Source organism: Salpingoeca rosetta, assembly GCF_000188695.1.
Source record: "Salpingoeca rosetta unplaced genomic scaffold supercont1.12, whole genome shotgun sequence".
Classification (NCBI taxonomy): domain Eukaryota; class Choanoflagellata; order Craspedida; family Salpingoecidae; genus Salpingoeca; species Salpingoeca rosetta.
In genome coordinates, this window is record NW_004754922.1 from 1,496,327 (window position 1) to 1,511,941 (window position 15,615).

Sequence of the window (15,615 nt, forward strand, 5' to 3'; positions counted from 1 at the left end):
ACACACACACACACACAGCACACACACACACACACACACACACACACTCACACACACACTCACACACACACACACGCACACGCACACGCACACACACACACACACACACGCACACATGTACACACACCACACAAACTCTCTCTCTGCGTCTCACACCCCCTTCCCTCCTCTCCCAATCAACGACATGCACGTCCGACCAGCCGCGGGCACGCTGTTCCACATTGTCGGGCGGCGCGACTATCTCCTTGGCGAGCTTCGCGATGGGAAAGTTGTTGTGTCCACGAACCTCGGTGGCGGCGTCTTCACGCGGGGCAACGTAGGTTCACCATGGGTGCAACATGCAGGCTTGCAGGTGGTGGTTTGGAGCGTGCGCATGGCTGTTCTTGCCAAAGTGCGCCACATTCATGACTCTTGCCGATCGCTCACGCCTTCCTTCTTGGTACTCTGCCTCCATCGCCGCACTCTGTGTGAATGTGCGTGCGTGCGTGCGTGCTTGTGTCTATGTGTGTATGTCTGCTTGTGTGCGATGCAGCCACGTGTTGTGAACGACGGTGCCGTGCACTCTGTCGAAGTCACGCTGGCAGCGAACGTGTTGACGGTCACGGTTGACGGCACGCGCCGGACACGCAATGGCCCATCGTCCTTTACAGGTGCTAACATGAGGAAAATGCGCTGCTTATCTCTTTGTCTCGTGTTGTGTCACTTACCTGCGTCAATTTGCCTCGCCTGCACGGGCTCAGTCGCGAGTATTAACTCCTTTCGTGCGAACTTGCTTCTTAACAGGCTTGAATGTTGGCGAGGGCCCTATCCTTGGGGTCGGATTTGAGGGCCAGTTTGCCGATTTCGTCTTCAATGACGTTAACATTCTGGTTCTTGGCGCACGCGCTTCAAGCTCGGTTTCCGTCGCGTAAGTGCATCATGCAGACATATTGTGCTTGTGCGAACAACTCAGCGCAACACCGCGTGCTGCACATGTGCGCATGTACACGAAACCGGTCCCGTGTTCCCACGTGCTCTTTTCCTTATTCACCACTTCTTGCACCCCTGATGCCTGCTTGCTTCGTGCTTCTCTCACCCGAGCCCCCCCCCCTCTTCTCCTCATCCTCCTCGTCATTCCATCAGGTCTGTGACCTTCCGTCGCCCCGCGGGCGCAACGACAACAACTCCGACAACGACGACGACCACCACGTCTGACGTCGGCACGCCTGCACCCGACAGCACCTCCCTGCTCTTCACTCCCGTGTCACAGTTTTCGCTCCAAACAGCAGCGCCCGTCTTCACCTCCTCATTTTTCGTCTCAATCAGGTGTGTGTGTGTGTGTGTGTGTGTGTGTGTGTGTGTGCGCGCGCGCGCGTGTGTGTGTGTGTGGATGTGTGTGTGTGTGTGGATGTGTGTGTGTGTGTGGATGTGTGCGTTTGCTTGGATAAGGGAGAATTTGAACACGAAAGCCGGGACAAATGTGTGACTGCTGTCAGAGCTTCTTGCTGACATGTGGCTCGTTGTGTTCTCCCTCTGTGTTCACATGACTATCCTTATAGATTCCGAACGCGTCTGTCCGGTGGAACATTGTTCCGCCTCTATGGCGATACGCTCGTCGACTTCGTGCAGGTCGACGTCACGGATGCCGGCTTTGAGGTGAGAACCATCGTGACTGAGCCGCGCTGCTGAAGAAGATGGATGGATTGCGCAATATGTGTGTGTGTGTGTGTGAATGCAGCGGACAGGTGTCCTGATGATCTTTGCGCAGCCGCTGACGTTCAATTGCATCTTCAGCAAGAACTCGTTGATGTAACACGTGCGTATTATGCCGCGTGTGCTTGTTCTACGTCTGCTTGCTCCGTGTCTCAGGTGTCGTTCAACTTGGGCGGCGGATCAACACGTCAGGAATTCTCCACCGCTGTCACCGATGACACCTTCCACACCGTCACTGTCGCTCTCAATGTGCGTGTGTTGTGTGTGCCTGTAATGTCGGGCAACAGCGTGCTCGCTCGCTCTGTCTTTCTCTCTCTCCTTTGCTCCAATTCCTACGCGTCAGTTCCAACGCGTGAGTCCCCTACTTTCTTCTTTGTCCACCTTCTTCTCACGCTGCTTGGCAACGTTCTACCACAACAACCATCAGGGTCCCGCCGCCGCTGTGACACTGGATGGATCGCCAATGGGGAACGTGCAAGGTGAAGCACACTTTGAAGTTGCTTGCAAGCATCGGATGTGTGTGTGTGCGTGTGATTGTGTGTGTGATTGTGTGTGTGTGATTGTGTGTGATTGCGTGTGATTGTAGCCTTCCCAGGAGCATGTGTGTCCGCCCTTCCCTGACATGTTTGTTCACTCATACATGCAATCTTCGCCACGACTTGCACGCGCTCCCAACTATACTATGCTACCCTTTCCAGGCGCCCTTGGGTTCCGCGTGCTCAACCCCGGTGCTCCAACTCGCATCTCGCTCGGATCGGGCTATGTTGGGCTGCTCTCTGCCGTCGTCTTCCAGCAGCAGGACTTGACCGGAACAACAGTCCTCACGTCCCCTCGCACGTCATTCTCGTACGTATTTACTTTGTGCTCATGTGCGGGCGTGGGTGTGTGCGCTTGGGTATGGATTGATGTGCACGCAAGCGTCAGCAATCTGTGGACGGTTTGATGTTGTTGTTACGGTTATTTGAGAGTGAGCAGTGTGTCCTCTCTCACAGTTTGCATGCACCGCAATGATGTACAGGAATGTGATTGTGGTGCCGGACTCATTTGATTTGAGTGTGTTCGACCAAACAACCACCAACGGCACTGGTGGTACAACTACGACAACTTCCACGACGACCTCCACAAGCACAACGACAACCACATCCACAACAACAACGACAACCACAAGTACAACGGGTTCCACGACCACGACGTCCACGACAACAATGTCTACAAGCACAACCACAACTACAACGTCCACGACAACAACGTCTACGTCGACCACCACCACAACAACAACGTCCACGACAACAACGTCTACGTCGACCACCACCACCACCACCACCACCACTACCACTACTACGACAACGACGAGTACAACCACAACAACCACGTCCACGAGCACAACATCGACATCGACAGCGACTACGACAACGTCGACAACTACAACTACAACGACTACGACAACCACCACAACGTCTACAACTACAACTACAACGACTACGACAACCACCACAACGTCTACAACTACAACTACAACGACTACGACAACCACCACAGCCTCAACAACAGCCTCAACAAGCACACCCACAACCACAACAACCACACCCACAACGACGACTACATTGTCGCCTTCACCGTCAACGACAGCCAGCAGCACGTCGTCTCCAGTTGCCAGCAGCGTCATGGTGATGCCAACACCAACGCCAACGCCTTCCATTCCAACACTCACCCCAACCTCATCGTCCACCACCACAACAACGTCTACAATGACCACAACAACGTCAACAACCACAAGCACGACTACAACAACGACTACAACCACAAGCACGACCACAACAACGTCAACAACCGCAAGCACGACCACAACAACGACTACAACGTCCACCACCACGGTTTCCACGAGTACAACGACGCAGCCATTGACCTCAACATCAAGTGCATCATCAGGCTTGTCATCATCAACCACCGCAACCACAACCACAACCACAACCACAACCACAACAACCACGACCACAACTACAACCACGACCACAACGACCACCACGACCACAACGACCACCACGACCACCACGACTTCTTCTCGTATCAGCACAACAACGACAGCGTCATTGACCTTCACCCCGTCATCATCATCGCCATCGTCAACAACGACTGCGAGCACTATTTCTGGAAACGGAATGAGTGGATCTTCCTCATCATCCACCACGACAACGACTTCCACGACCACGACTACAACGACTTCCACGACTACCACAACGACAACATCCACAACGACAACAACAGCTACGTCCACGACCACCACAACATCCCCAACTACAACGACTTCCACGACCACAACCACATCCACAACTACAACGACTTCCACGACCACAACAACAGCTACGTCCACGACCACCACAACATCCACAACTACAACGACTTCCACGACCACAACAACATCCACAACTACAACGACTTCCACGACCACAACCACATCCACAACTACAACGACTTCCACGACCACCACAACATCCACAACTACAACTACAACGACTTCCACAACCACAACTAGCACGACTACCACCACAACGACATCTTCAACCGCAACTGCCACAACGTCCACCATCCCTGGGTCCATGTCGTATGTGGTGGTTGCAGAGGGCCAAGAACGCGTGTCAAACGCATTTGACGGCGACAGTCTCCTGGAGAGAATTGACAACATTGACTTGAGCACGTGCGTGGATCGCTGTACGGCGGAGGCGGCGTGTGCTGGGCTGTACCACCTGACGAACCGACAGGGCACCGTCGTGTGCCGGCTGCTGCTGACGCTCTCGAACGAAACCGTCAGCAGTGGTGGAGTGGAGGGCATCACGCTTCTAAAGATCGTCTCCATGACAACCACGACAACAACCACGACAACAACCACAACGTCTACAACGACCACGACCACTACAACTACCACGACAACTACCACAACCACGACAACCACTACCACAACAACCACTACCACAACAACTACGACCACGACCACTACCACAACCACGACAACCACTACCACAACATTCGTGTGTGAAATTCCAAACTGTGCAGAGTGCAGTGCAAACAACACATGCGCGCGCTGCGACAACACAACGTATCTGTTCGACAACACGTGCGTTGCATCATGCCCAATTGGGTTGATTCAGAACGACACGGCGCGCACGTGCGATTTCATCCCGAAGCAGCTCCTATCAACAACGACATCCACGTTCACCCCAATCTCCACAACCACAAATGGGAATGGCGGCACAACCACAACCACAACCACCACAACCACGACGACTACGACGACTACGACGACTACGACAGCCACCACCACGACCACGACCACCACAACCACAACCACAACCACAACCACAACCACAACCACAACCACAACCACAACCACAACCACAACCACAACCACCACGACTTCATCTTCAACCACCACCTCGACCACTACAACGACGACAACAATGTCGTGCAATGTCGAAGGGTGTGTGATGTGCAGCACCAGTGACGTGTGCACGCAGTGCGACAACACGACATATCTGTTTGACGGTGCGTGCGTTGCGTCATGCCCCGTTGGGTTGGTCGAGAACGACACGACGCGCACGTGCGAATTCATCCCGAAGAATCCTCCCACGGCATCCAGCAGCACAACCACAACGTCCACACCAGCTTAAGCACAGGCAAACACGCAAGTGTGCATGCGTGTATGTGTGCATGTGCATGTGTTTGTGTATGTACGGAGAAGGTTCTTCTTTCTTCATTCTCCCTGTTCTTCCCCTGTCCCTGTTCATATCTACTGGGCCGTTGCATCTCTGTTCTATTTCGGTCGTTGGCGTGTGGGTGTTACTGTTGGAGCCACGCACGCACGCGAGCACTCACGCAAGTAATGTCATCATCACACTTGAGCAACGACACGGTCCAACAGCACGTGTACACGTTTCCGATCAACGAGGTGGGAGGCATGTAACAAACCAACACAGGAAAAAAAATCACACGGCGCGCACAATCAGACAGGCCCGAGAAACCCAGGCACACACACGCGCGCGCGCACACACACACACACACACACAGACAACCACACACACACACACACACACACACACACACAGACAGACAGACACACACACACACACACACAGAGACAGACAACCAGCCTACGCTTCAAAAGTGGACAGCCGGGTGCTTGTCTGGGTGTTTGTCATCAAAAGTCCACTTGTGCCTGTCATTGTGCAGATCACAATCCTCCGTGACAAGGTTGTTCCCATCGCCAACAGCAAGGCACTTTTGCGTCTTTGTGTTCTTGAGCAGCATGTTTGCCTGGTCATAGTCCCACGTCACGTCGTGCCTCGACTCGCACCACGAGATGGTCGTGTCAGAGGTCAAGCACAGCTCCAAGTTGCCCACAGGTCGGATCTCCTTCGTGCGTGCGAGAATGAGGAATGTCTGGCTGCCGTGGCCATGGCACGCGTACGCCCCCATCTTCGCATCCGCATACATGTGCTGCATGTTGTCCACGCACATGTTGTTGGCCGTGTTCTTGACTGTGCCCAGCGCGCGGATGTCGGAGAGGTCGGTGATGATGCCCTCCGGGTACACGTTCTTCAGGTACCAGTCGAAGCTCTTGCACTGCAGCTGCTGCTTGAGCTCCAGCATGTGGTCCAGCGGCCCAATATCGGGCTGCTTCCCCGCCGCCCCAATCGCCTCCTTCACAATAAACCCGTAGTCGTCCATCCAGATGGCTGCCGTGCGCAGCTTGTTCTTGGCCACATGCCCCGGCGGCAGGCTGTACGCGTGCCCGCCCTTGCGGAAGATGTGGTGGATGCGCGAGCACGGCATGCACTCCAGCGACCCGCCGCACTGCCAGATGCGGAACGAAAACTCGAGGTTCTCGGTGCCCCAGAACCCAAACTCGGTGTCGTATCCGCCGAGGTGCCAGAAGAACTCGCGGTCGGCGGTGAAGAGGCCGCCAGCCATTGTCGGGGAGCGCACGGCATCAATGGCCGTGGTGCGCAGGGCCTGGTCTTTCTTCTGGATGGGGATGGAGTGCTCGATGAGGTTCCACAGGAAACCGAGCGAACACCCAATGCCGCCAACAACAGGGTCCAGCGTCTGCGATGATGGTGGTGATGGTGGGGGTGGTGAGCGAGGATGGTGAGGGTGTGGGCGACTACACTTTGAATGCACGCATGTAAGAGGGTGGGAGGGCTGATTGTAGTTGGATGACAGAACAAATGGACAGGTAGGACAGACACAGGTACAATGCACAGGCACGGACAGAATGCACACAAACACAGACATAGACACACCCACACACAAGCGCGCGCAACACGCACAGACACAGATACACACACACACACACACACACACACACACACACACACAGAAGCAAAACACACCTCCTGGTTGATGCTGTCGATTTGGGGCATGAGGACACGGGTGCGGTCGCCCTTGATGCGGGCCATGAGCGGCTCACACCAACCTTCCTCCACCTCAATGTGGCTGTCCAGCACCGTGAAGGTCTGCGCCGTCGACTCCTCCACGCCGCGCAGTCGTGCCTTGACCAGCCCCGACCGCTTCTCGTTGCGCACGATGCGCACCTTTGGCAGGAGCTGGACGTACTCCTCCAAGGGCTGGCCGAGCCACGGCAGGTCGCTGCCATCGTCAACCAGGATGATTTCCTTGAGCAGCTGCGGCGGCGTGCGGTTGAGCACGCTGTGGATGGACCGCAGCAGCACGGACGGGTGCTCGTTGTAGAACACAAAGATGACGGACGTGTCGGGCAGGTTGTCCAGGTCGTACTGCACGAAGCGGCACGACTTGTGGCGGCCATCGGTGATGTTTCTGTCCAGTGGCAGGCAGTCGCTGAGGCGGGCGAAGAAACCGTTGGACCGCAGTTCCTCTGCCATGTTGTAGTTTGTAGGGCACTCTGCGCGCGGGAACCCTGGGGTGCCGTCCGGCCGCAGCCCGAGGATGCCGTGCATGCGCCATGGCGCACCTCCCTTGTAGTCCTTGAAGGTCCGTCGCTCGTATGTGAAGGGCGTCTTTGATTGGAACAAGCCGTACTTGTACGCCGCGAAAATCAGCGCCACAATGATGGCCGCGCGGACCACCATCCGCTTCATCGATAACCGTGCCATGTCTACCGCTACGTGTATGTGTATGTGTGTGTGTGTGTGTGTGTGTGTGTGTGTGTGTGTGTGTGTGTGACGATGTGGCGAAGTGGCGATGTGAGCCAACACATGCGTGATATTGAAGAAAGCACTACCAAGCACAATCTCACCACACATGCAAGCAAGCGAGCAGACAAGCAAGCGAGCAAAGCGAGCAGACAAGCAAGCAAGCGAGCATCCATCTTCACAGCCAACACACAACACAGCACCACTGTCTCAAAGGCAAGTTTGCCCTTTGCTCTGTTGGCAAATTTGCCTTTGCCTGTTGCGGTGCGAAGCCCCCAAACACCAACCAACACAAATACCGGCGTCCTTCCTTTCGCCTTCCCTTCGTCTTGTGTGTTGATATCAGAAGAAGGCACGAACCAACCCACGACCTGATACACACACACACACACACACACGCAACGTTCACTCGTTCATCGCTGAAGGAAGCGCACCCACCTCGGAACCACTACAGCAGCTGCGTTGTTCCCTTCGTTCGACATCTCTCTGTTTTGGCGCCCTTTGCGGAGAGGACAGGATTGTGTTTGTGCGTGAATTACGCAACAACTCTGTGTCTCGCTGCGTCCCGTCACTGCCGGGATCGACATCCGGAGACTCAAGTCACAATATCGCTGCTGCTCTTGTGAGTGGTGCCCATCCAAGGAGTGGCACGCACCCACCCGTTGTACCCCCTTCGCGCTGCATCAAGGTACACGAATGTTTGTGCATGCATGTGTGTTTGTTTGCGAAGCCGAGATGCGCATTTGATATGATTGCTGAATTGATGAATGCTCGATCCAGTTTCGCGCGCGTCTAAGGTTTGTGTGTGTGGAAGCACGTCGTGCGTGCGCACTTGTGCACTGCCACTCCCCCCTGCTCCTTTGTACGCGGATGGCACTGCGCGCGCGCGTGCACTTGCTCGCATCACACACACACTCACAGGTGACACCGTGCGCACTGCCTCTGATTGTCGATGTTGACATATCCAGACAGGTTCCAACTACAGACCATGATGGCGTTTCGGTGCTCCGGCTCAGATTCCGATGACGAGGAAGATACACAACAAAAGGTGTGTGCGTGTGTGTGTGTGCGTGCGTGTGTGCGTGCGTGTGTGCGCGTGCGTGTACGTGTGTGTGTATGTGCGTGTGTGTGTGCGTTCGTGTGTGTGTGCATTTGTGTGTCTAACATCACATGTTTTACACTGCCTTCGTCGTGTTCCTTGATCCCTTGATCCCTCGATCCCTTGCACGCTGCCAACCGTCATGTCTCATGTGCGCTCACACCCACGCATGCATACACACATTTTGCCGCTTTCGACCACATGCGCTGCTCGTGTGCACAGGCTCCCGTCACGCCTCCGTTACCGCCGAGATCTCCCAAGAAATTACACAGGACAGAGGAGCTCAGAAGACACTTCCCCACCCTCGCGTACGTGCTCGCTCTTGTGCGTCCATACACATGTGTGTGTGTGTGTGTGTGTGTGTGTGTGTGTGTGTGTGTGTGTGTGTGTGTGTGTTTGTTGCTCTCGTATTGCATGTGGGCTGGATCGCGCTCATTGTGATGCTTTTCATGTACGTGGCCATGCGCAACCACTGCAGACCCCACATCCAAGCACAGGAGGTGCAGCACGAGCGCTCGGTTGTGGAGCAGAACGTCGTCAACTCCAGTCTCGACAACCTCAACCTCGACGGTACACTCATACGAACTTTGCACGAGCAACAAGCACATGCACACACACATACATACGCATACACATACACATACACATACTCACATACACAGCCATGTCTGTCGACCTCACGTGGCACGTCCACCACCACCATCTCGACCGTCCACCACCACCATCTCGACCATCCATTATGGCTGCAGGGCCGCTGAAACGGTCGCCGTCGGCATCGTCGCCCAACGAATCGTTCCGCCCGCGATCATCATCGCTCCCGCGCAACTTCTCACGCAAATCCCTCGTCAGGAGGTGTGTCATGTCATACAAACATGCGCCTGTGCGCATGCGTAGTCGCGTCACTGTGTCGATGTTCTGTTTATCCCTCTTTGTACTTCCATCACCATAACCTACCACCGCCACTCCTGCCACTACTGCCACCACCACCACCACGTCGCCACAAACAACTGACATTCCGACCACCAGCCACAGTCTGCGTCGGGTGTCGACGCCGGCGCCGCGCTGCTCGAGTCCTCTCGTCAAGAAATCCTCCGCTCGCCCAACAACTGCTGGCGAAGGTACAGGGTGGTGCTGCTGGTGGTGGTTGTGATGGCGGTGCTGCCTGCTGCATGGCTCGTCCCTGAACCGCACCCCTCCCCTACCTCTCCACAATCCACCGTGCACCCCGCTTTGTATCAAGTTTAATCTACGTTACATTGTCCACCCCCTCTGCATCCCATGTAACACGACATTCACCCTACTTCCGTCTCCACCTCCCTTCCACCCACCCTCCCCCCCCCCCCCCAAAGCGAGTCTCCTGCGGCGGTCTGTGCGCGACGCCGCGTCGCTGTCGCCTGTACAGCGCTCACCGCACCTCCTCCCGTCAAGTCCAACCCCCGTCTTCGACTCAAACCCGCACAAGCGCCCCCACCTCGACCTTCCGTTTGCGCCCACATCGTCGTCATCGCCGTCATCATCGCCGCTGTTCCCCGCTGCAACGTCTGCAGGGACAACAGCAATGACAGCAGGCACATCCATGCCTTCATCCTCATCGTCAGCGTTCACCACCACCACCACCACCACCACCACCACCACCACCACCAGTGGGTGCGGTACTAGCAGCGCACGCAACCCGTCACGGCGGCTGACGAGCAGCGTGAGCGCGGGGGTGATTGCGGTGTCCCCGCACGTGAGGAGACGGTGTCTTGACAGCGGTCTCTCGGGACTGTCGCGATTACCGTCATCATCGCATGATGGTGACCGCACACAACACCATCACCACCAACAATACCACCAACAATACCACAACCACCAACAATACCACCACCAACAATACCACCATCACTATCATCAGCATGTAAGCCACTACAATGGCATGGCTGCTGAGGGCGAGAGTGAGGACGAGGGTTCGAGAGAAGGGAGGAGAAGTGCTGGCGCGACCACGGCGCTGCCAATGGCACCTCGTGTTGCAATGGATGCTGGCGATGATGCATTCATGCCGTCCTCATCATCAGCGTCGTCGACAGCAATACTGGTGAGCTCAGGATGCAGTGCAGTGTGCGAATGTATGTGTATGTGTGTGAATGTGTATGTGTGTGAATGTGTATGTGTGTGTGTGAATGTTTGTGAATGTGTGTGTATGATTGTACGCGAGCGTATGTGAATGTGTGTGTGTGAGTGTAAATTCATGTTTCCGGCTGTGCCAGCTCACCTCCACACCTCCACACCTCCCACACCTCCACATACTCATCACAGACGACGGATGCCGACCTGCCAGTGCGTGCCGTTTCGCTGCCCACCACACCACTGCACTTACCATCATCATCATCGTCGTCGTCAGCGTTCGATATGGAGGCGTGAACACGCACACGCGTTGCGTGTTTACATTGTGCGTTCCCGCGCTCCCTTCTTTCTCGTGTTACATGGCTGCTCTCCTTGTCCCCCTTTCACGCTTGTTTAATGCGTTTCATGCATGTGCATATTCTGCTTCTTTGCCCCCCCCCTCTCTCTCTCTCGACCTTATGCTCGTAGGGATAACGCTATTTTCGAAAGGCCTTTTCCTCCCGCATGAACACCCGGCCCCCACTGTCACCAGTTTTGCATTTCACCTTGCACTTGCTCATGCCCCCCCCCCTTTGCTATCCTTTAATCTCCCCGCATCTCTGCTGCTTCCTGTTTAACTGCACTTAACGCTTCCCTGGTCATGAACTGATGTTCATTCACTTCTATCCCCGTACCTTTCTCTCTGTGTTACCATCTCGGCTCGTCTACGTTTTCATTTCGCGCGCGCGAGTGTGTGTGTGTGTGTGTGTGTGTGTGTGTGTGTGTGTGTGTGTGTGTGTGTGTGTGTGTGTGTGTGTGTGTGTTGATATTGACTGCTGTGCTTGTGACCCGTCACAAGAAGCGCACGCGCGAGTACATCATCAAGTAAGATGTTCGCTCTTGTGTTCATTGCATCACCACGGGAAGGTAAAGGAGCAAAAAGAGCAACTTCAACACATCATCATCATCATCAGCAGCAGCAGCAGCAGAACAACGAGATGCCAGCAGACAAACCACAGCATCAACATGTGCGAGAGCATCGGTGCAATGCAGCGGAGAAACGAAACAATTACGTTGCAGCAGAACGAACAATCAAGCACACAAACAAGCAAACGAGGCAAGCAAGCAGACAGGCAAGCAGGCAAGCAAGCACAACAGGCCAGCGAACACGACAGGCCAGCGAACACGACAGAACAAACAAGCAAACAAGCAAACGAACACAGCGCCAAACACGGGCAACGATCCCCTGCGCTCAGACGAGCGTGGGTTGGATATGGACGACGGGCGGCTGCGTGTGCTGGGCCATCTTGTCGGCGCCAACAACACGCCACGTGTCAGAGACGTGCTTGGCGAGTGTCTTGATTTCGTCGCTGCGCAGCGGCATGAGGCTTGGCAGCAGGACCATGTCGTCCAAGATGGGCGCGTGCTTGCTGCTGAGGGCGATGTACGTCTGGTTGCTGATGGTGATGATGCCACGCTGCGCCAGCATCTCCCTGCTCTCTGCGCAATCGGGCAGACGGACAAAGAAGTAGCAGCACGACGTGTCTGCAGCAAACGGCTTCACGTGTGCGCGCACGTCTGCATCGACGTTGTCGAGGAAGAGGCGGAACTTGCGCGTGCAATCCCTCTGCATCTCCTCCCACGTGTCTGTTTCCAGCACCGTGTCCATGGACTGGAGCGTGGCGGCAGAGGGGCGGATGGCAAACCCGTGGTGCATGAAGCCGGGGTTCTTCTTGCGATACGTGTCCGTGAGTGCGCAGCGAGAGAAGCCGAGCACGTGTGCGAGTGCGTCGGCGGCGATGGTGGCGGGCCGCCAGTTGTACATGAGCACTGTTGGGATCTTCTTCACCAGGAACGTGAACCGCGCCCACGCGGACTCAAAGGGCAGCGCCTCCAGCGCGGTGGCCATGTCCTCGTACAGGGTCGGGTGATTGGCGCTGTGCACGCGCGCAAACCCGCCGCCCATGAAGTTTGGCAGCTTGTCCTGGCCTGTCGAGTAGAGGGACACGTCGCACAGGTCTGGGTCCTCCATGCTGAGCAGGCCGCCCTGCACGCGGTCCTCAATCACCAGCAGCGCCGGGTTCTCCCGCTTCCACCGCTTGAGCCATTCGCACTCAAAGTCGCGGCCGAGCATGTGCGTGATGACGACGGCGTTGAAGTCGCGCGGGCCGTACTCCGTGGGCTCTACAAGCTCGTTGTTCCTCTGCTCGCACACGACGAGCTCGCGCCCAGAGTCGCGCATCATGCGCACAAACGACGAGTGGTGGAAGGGCGTCACCAGGACGCGGCTGCCCTCCGGGATGCGGGAGTTCCACAGGACGTAGAAGAGGGAGCGGCACGACTGCCCGACAACGGTGTTGTTGTCGCGGCGGACCCCGAGCTTGTATGGGCAGGGGCGGCCCACGCCAATCAGGTGCAAGAAGCTCAGGGCCAGGTGGTAGAAGAACATGTAGATGCCCGCCGTTGCGTACGCTGGCACGGCCGGGATGAGCCGATCATGGCGATCAGGCGTGTCCTTATGTGTGTGTGTGTGTGTGTGTGTTGTCGTGTTGTCGTGTTGTTGTTGTTGTGTGCGTGTGTGAGTTGTGTGATGATGATGATGATGATGATGATGATGATGATGATGATGATGATGATGATGATGATGATGATGATGATGATGATGATGTATGTGTGTGTCGTGGTGTTGTGGTGTACGTGTGAGTTGTTGTTGTTGTTGTTGTTGTTGTTGTTGTTGTTGTTGTTGTTGTTGTTGTGTGCATTTCAGTGAAGCAATGTGTGGTGCGCTCACTTTTGGATGCTTAAGGTCCTTCGCCGGCATGACGATGATGACAGCAACGGTTCAGAGGAGGAGTACCTGTGAGCCAGTGGACAAGAACAGCAACCCGTGACACAAGCACATGACACACGTGTTAGAACTGACTGATGCGCAATCAACCAACCGACAGCAAACAGACAACAGCATGAATGCATTGACAAGTCCGTGGTGACGACAGGAGCAGGCACCCTTCCACGCAGACACGTCCCCCATGTGATCCCACCACTACCATCGCCATCCACCAAGCCATCCAAGCTATCCAAGCTATCGAAGCCATCCAAGCTATCGAAGCCATCCAAGCCATCAACCACAACAACAGCACCCCCTCAGCAACATCACGCCACCACCACCAACAGCTGTGCGCTTGCCTTGATTGCGCGCATGTGTTCTAAAAATATTGCGCAAAACAATTAACACAGTTGGGAGGAGTGGATGGTGATGCATGCCAGTGGCAGTGGTGGTGGCAGTGGTGATGTGGTGAGGGGCGGATGTGTGGCTGGCGTGTGGGCGGCGACAGCAGGTCTGGCGCTCAAGATGGCCATGGGCTCCATGCCAGTACGTACCATGTTTGTTTGTGTGTGTGTGTGTGTGTGTGTGTGTGTGTGTGTGTGTGTGTGTGTGTGTGTGTTTGTGTGTGTGTGTGTGTGTGTGTGTGTGTGTGTGTTGTTGTGTGTGTGTGTGTGTGTGTGTGTGTGTTTGTTTGTGTGTGTGTCTGTGTGTCTGTGTGTTTGTTTGTGTGTGTGTGTGTGTGTTTGTTTGTTTGTGTGTCTGTATGCATACATCACATGGATACATACATAAATGTGTGCGCAGTGAGCTTCGAGTTGTTTCATGTATGTGCTATGACGGCTGATGTCACCTTTTTTTCACGCGCGTCATTCCCCACGCTCGTCTGCCCTTCCTCCTCCTCCTCCTCCTCCTCCTCCTCGCAGGTACAACTGCAAGGCCTGAATGAAGAGGACGGCAATGCTGTAGCTGTGGTGTGGATGGTGCGGACCGTTACCGCTGCCGTGTTCATGATGGCCAACGCCAGAATGTGGGTCGCCTTCTCCGCCGCCTTGGCCGCCAGCGAGTCTGCGTTTGTGCCGACCATCGTCAACTTTGTCATCAACTCCATCACCTCGGTCAGTGCGCACGAATCAGACATGACGTGAACGAAGCTGGTACACAGCGACTTATATTGTGTGTTGAGGCGGGGGTGGTTGACGTGCGGAAGCAATGCTCATGCGAACGCACAAGATGCAACATAGGCACAGCGAATTCAGACAAGTGGCATATCAAGTGACGCATCAAGAGGTCGCAACTCACACAGGACCCGCATACACACACATATTCACACATTCACACATTCACACACACACACACACACTTGCTGTCTCTGTATTTGTTTGCAGACGCTGTTGGGCTTTGTTGTGTTTGGGGACGCGATTGTGTGGCAGGTTGCGCTTGGAAACGCGTGCATGATCAGTGGCGCCGTGCTGCTCCTGTCCGCGTGACGGCGATGCGCAAGTGCGAGCTGACCGGTGATTTGATCAGAGAGAGAGAGAGTATGTGTGTGTGTGTGTGTGTGTGTGTGTGTGTGTGTGTGTGTGTGTGTGTGTGTGTGTGTGTGTGTGTGTGTGTGTGTGTGTGTGTGTGTGTGTGTGTGTGTGTGTGTGTGTGTGTGTGTGTGTGTGTGTGCCATGCTTCCTCTTTCCTCAACTCTCTGTCCCCTCTCGTCTCCGCTCACTGTCAAGGCTGGTTCCTTGCTTGGATGT

General features: G+C 55.3%; 5 protein-coding genes across 5 annotated transcripts; 3 read left to right on the forward strand and 2 right to left on the reverse strand.

Annotated features, from left to right (window-relative positions):
- Positions 1–184: 184 nt before the first annotated feature.
- On the forward strand, positions 185–5,627 carry PTSG_05399 (uncharacterized protein; the record flags this gene model as incomplete). The annotated part of the gene is made up of 9 exons (XM_004993915.1): positions 185–316; positions 533–650; positions 784–907; positions 1,123–1,305; positions 1,539–1,635; positions 1,849–1,941; positions 2,120–2,171; positions 2,391–2,538; positions 2,711–5,627. The coding sequence occupies 9 exons, from the start codon at positions 185–187 to the stop codon at positions 5,355–5,357; spliced, it is 3,594 nt and encodes a 1,197-aa protein (XP_004993972.1). The 3' UTR covers positions 5,358–5,627.
- Positions 5,628–5,733: 106 nt separating this feature from the next.
- PTSG_05400 (glycosyl transferase) lies at positions 5,734–8,136 on the reverse strand. The gene is made up of 3 exons (XM_004993916.1): positions 8,063–8,136; positions 7,080–7,828; positions 5,734–6,792 (listed from the first exon to the last, which is right to left on the reverse strand). The coding sequence occupies exons 2-3, from the start codon at positions 7,818–7,820 to the stop codon at positions 5,845–5,847; spliced, it is 1,689 nt and encodes a 562-aa protein (XP_004993973.1). The 5' UTR covers positions 7,821–7,828; positions 8,063–8,136; the 3' UTR covers positions 5,734–5,844.
- Positions 8,118–11,973, forward strand: PTSG_05401 (uncharacterized protein). Its single transcript, XM_004993917.1, has 8 exons — positions 8,118–8,547; positions 8,828–8,907; positions 9,181–9,266; positions 9,437–9,528; positions 9,708–9,810; positions 9,985–10,076; positions 10,308–11,032; positions 11,254–11,973. The coding sequence occupies exons 2-8, from the start codon at positions 8,848–8,850 to the stop codon at positions 11,356–11,358; spliced, it is 1,263 nt and encodes a 420-aa protein (XP_004993974.1). The 5' UTR covers positions 8,118–8,547; positions 8,828–8,847; the 3' UTR covers positions 11,359–11,973.
- On the reverse strand, positions 11,914–14,258 carry PTSG_05402 (uncharacterized protein). Its single transcript, XM_004993918.1, has 3 exons — positions 14,227–14,258; positions 13,832–13,897; positions 11,914–13,555 (listed from the first exon to the last, which is right to left on the reverse strand). The coding sequence occupies exons 2-3, from the start codon at positions 13,859–13,861 to the stop codon at positions 12,293–12,295; spliced, it is 1,293 nt and encodes a 430-aa protein (XP_004993975.1). The 5' UTR covers positions 13,862–13,897; positions 14,227–14,258; the 3' UTR covers positions 11,914–12,292.
- A 134-nt stretch (positions 14,259–14,392) lies between these two features.
- PTSG_05403 (uncharacterized protein) lies at positions 14,393–15,354 on the forward strand (the record flags this gene model as incomplete). Its single annotated transcript, XM_004993919.1, has 3 exons — positions 14,393–14,413; positions 14,791–14,982; positions 15,253–15,354. The coding sequence occupies 3 exons, from the start codon at positions 14,393–14,395 to the stop codon at positions 15,352–15,354; spliced, it is 315 nt and encodes a 104-aa protein (XP_004993976.1).
- Between the last annotated feature and the right edge of the window lie 261 nt (positions 15,355–15,615).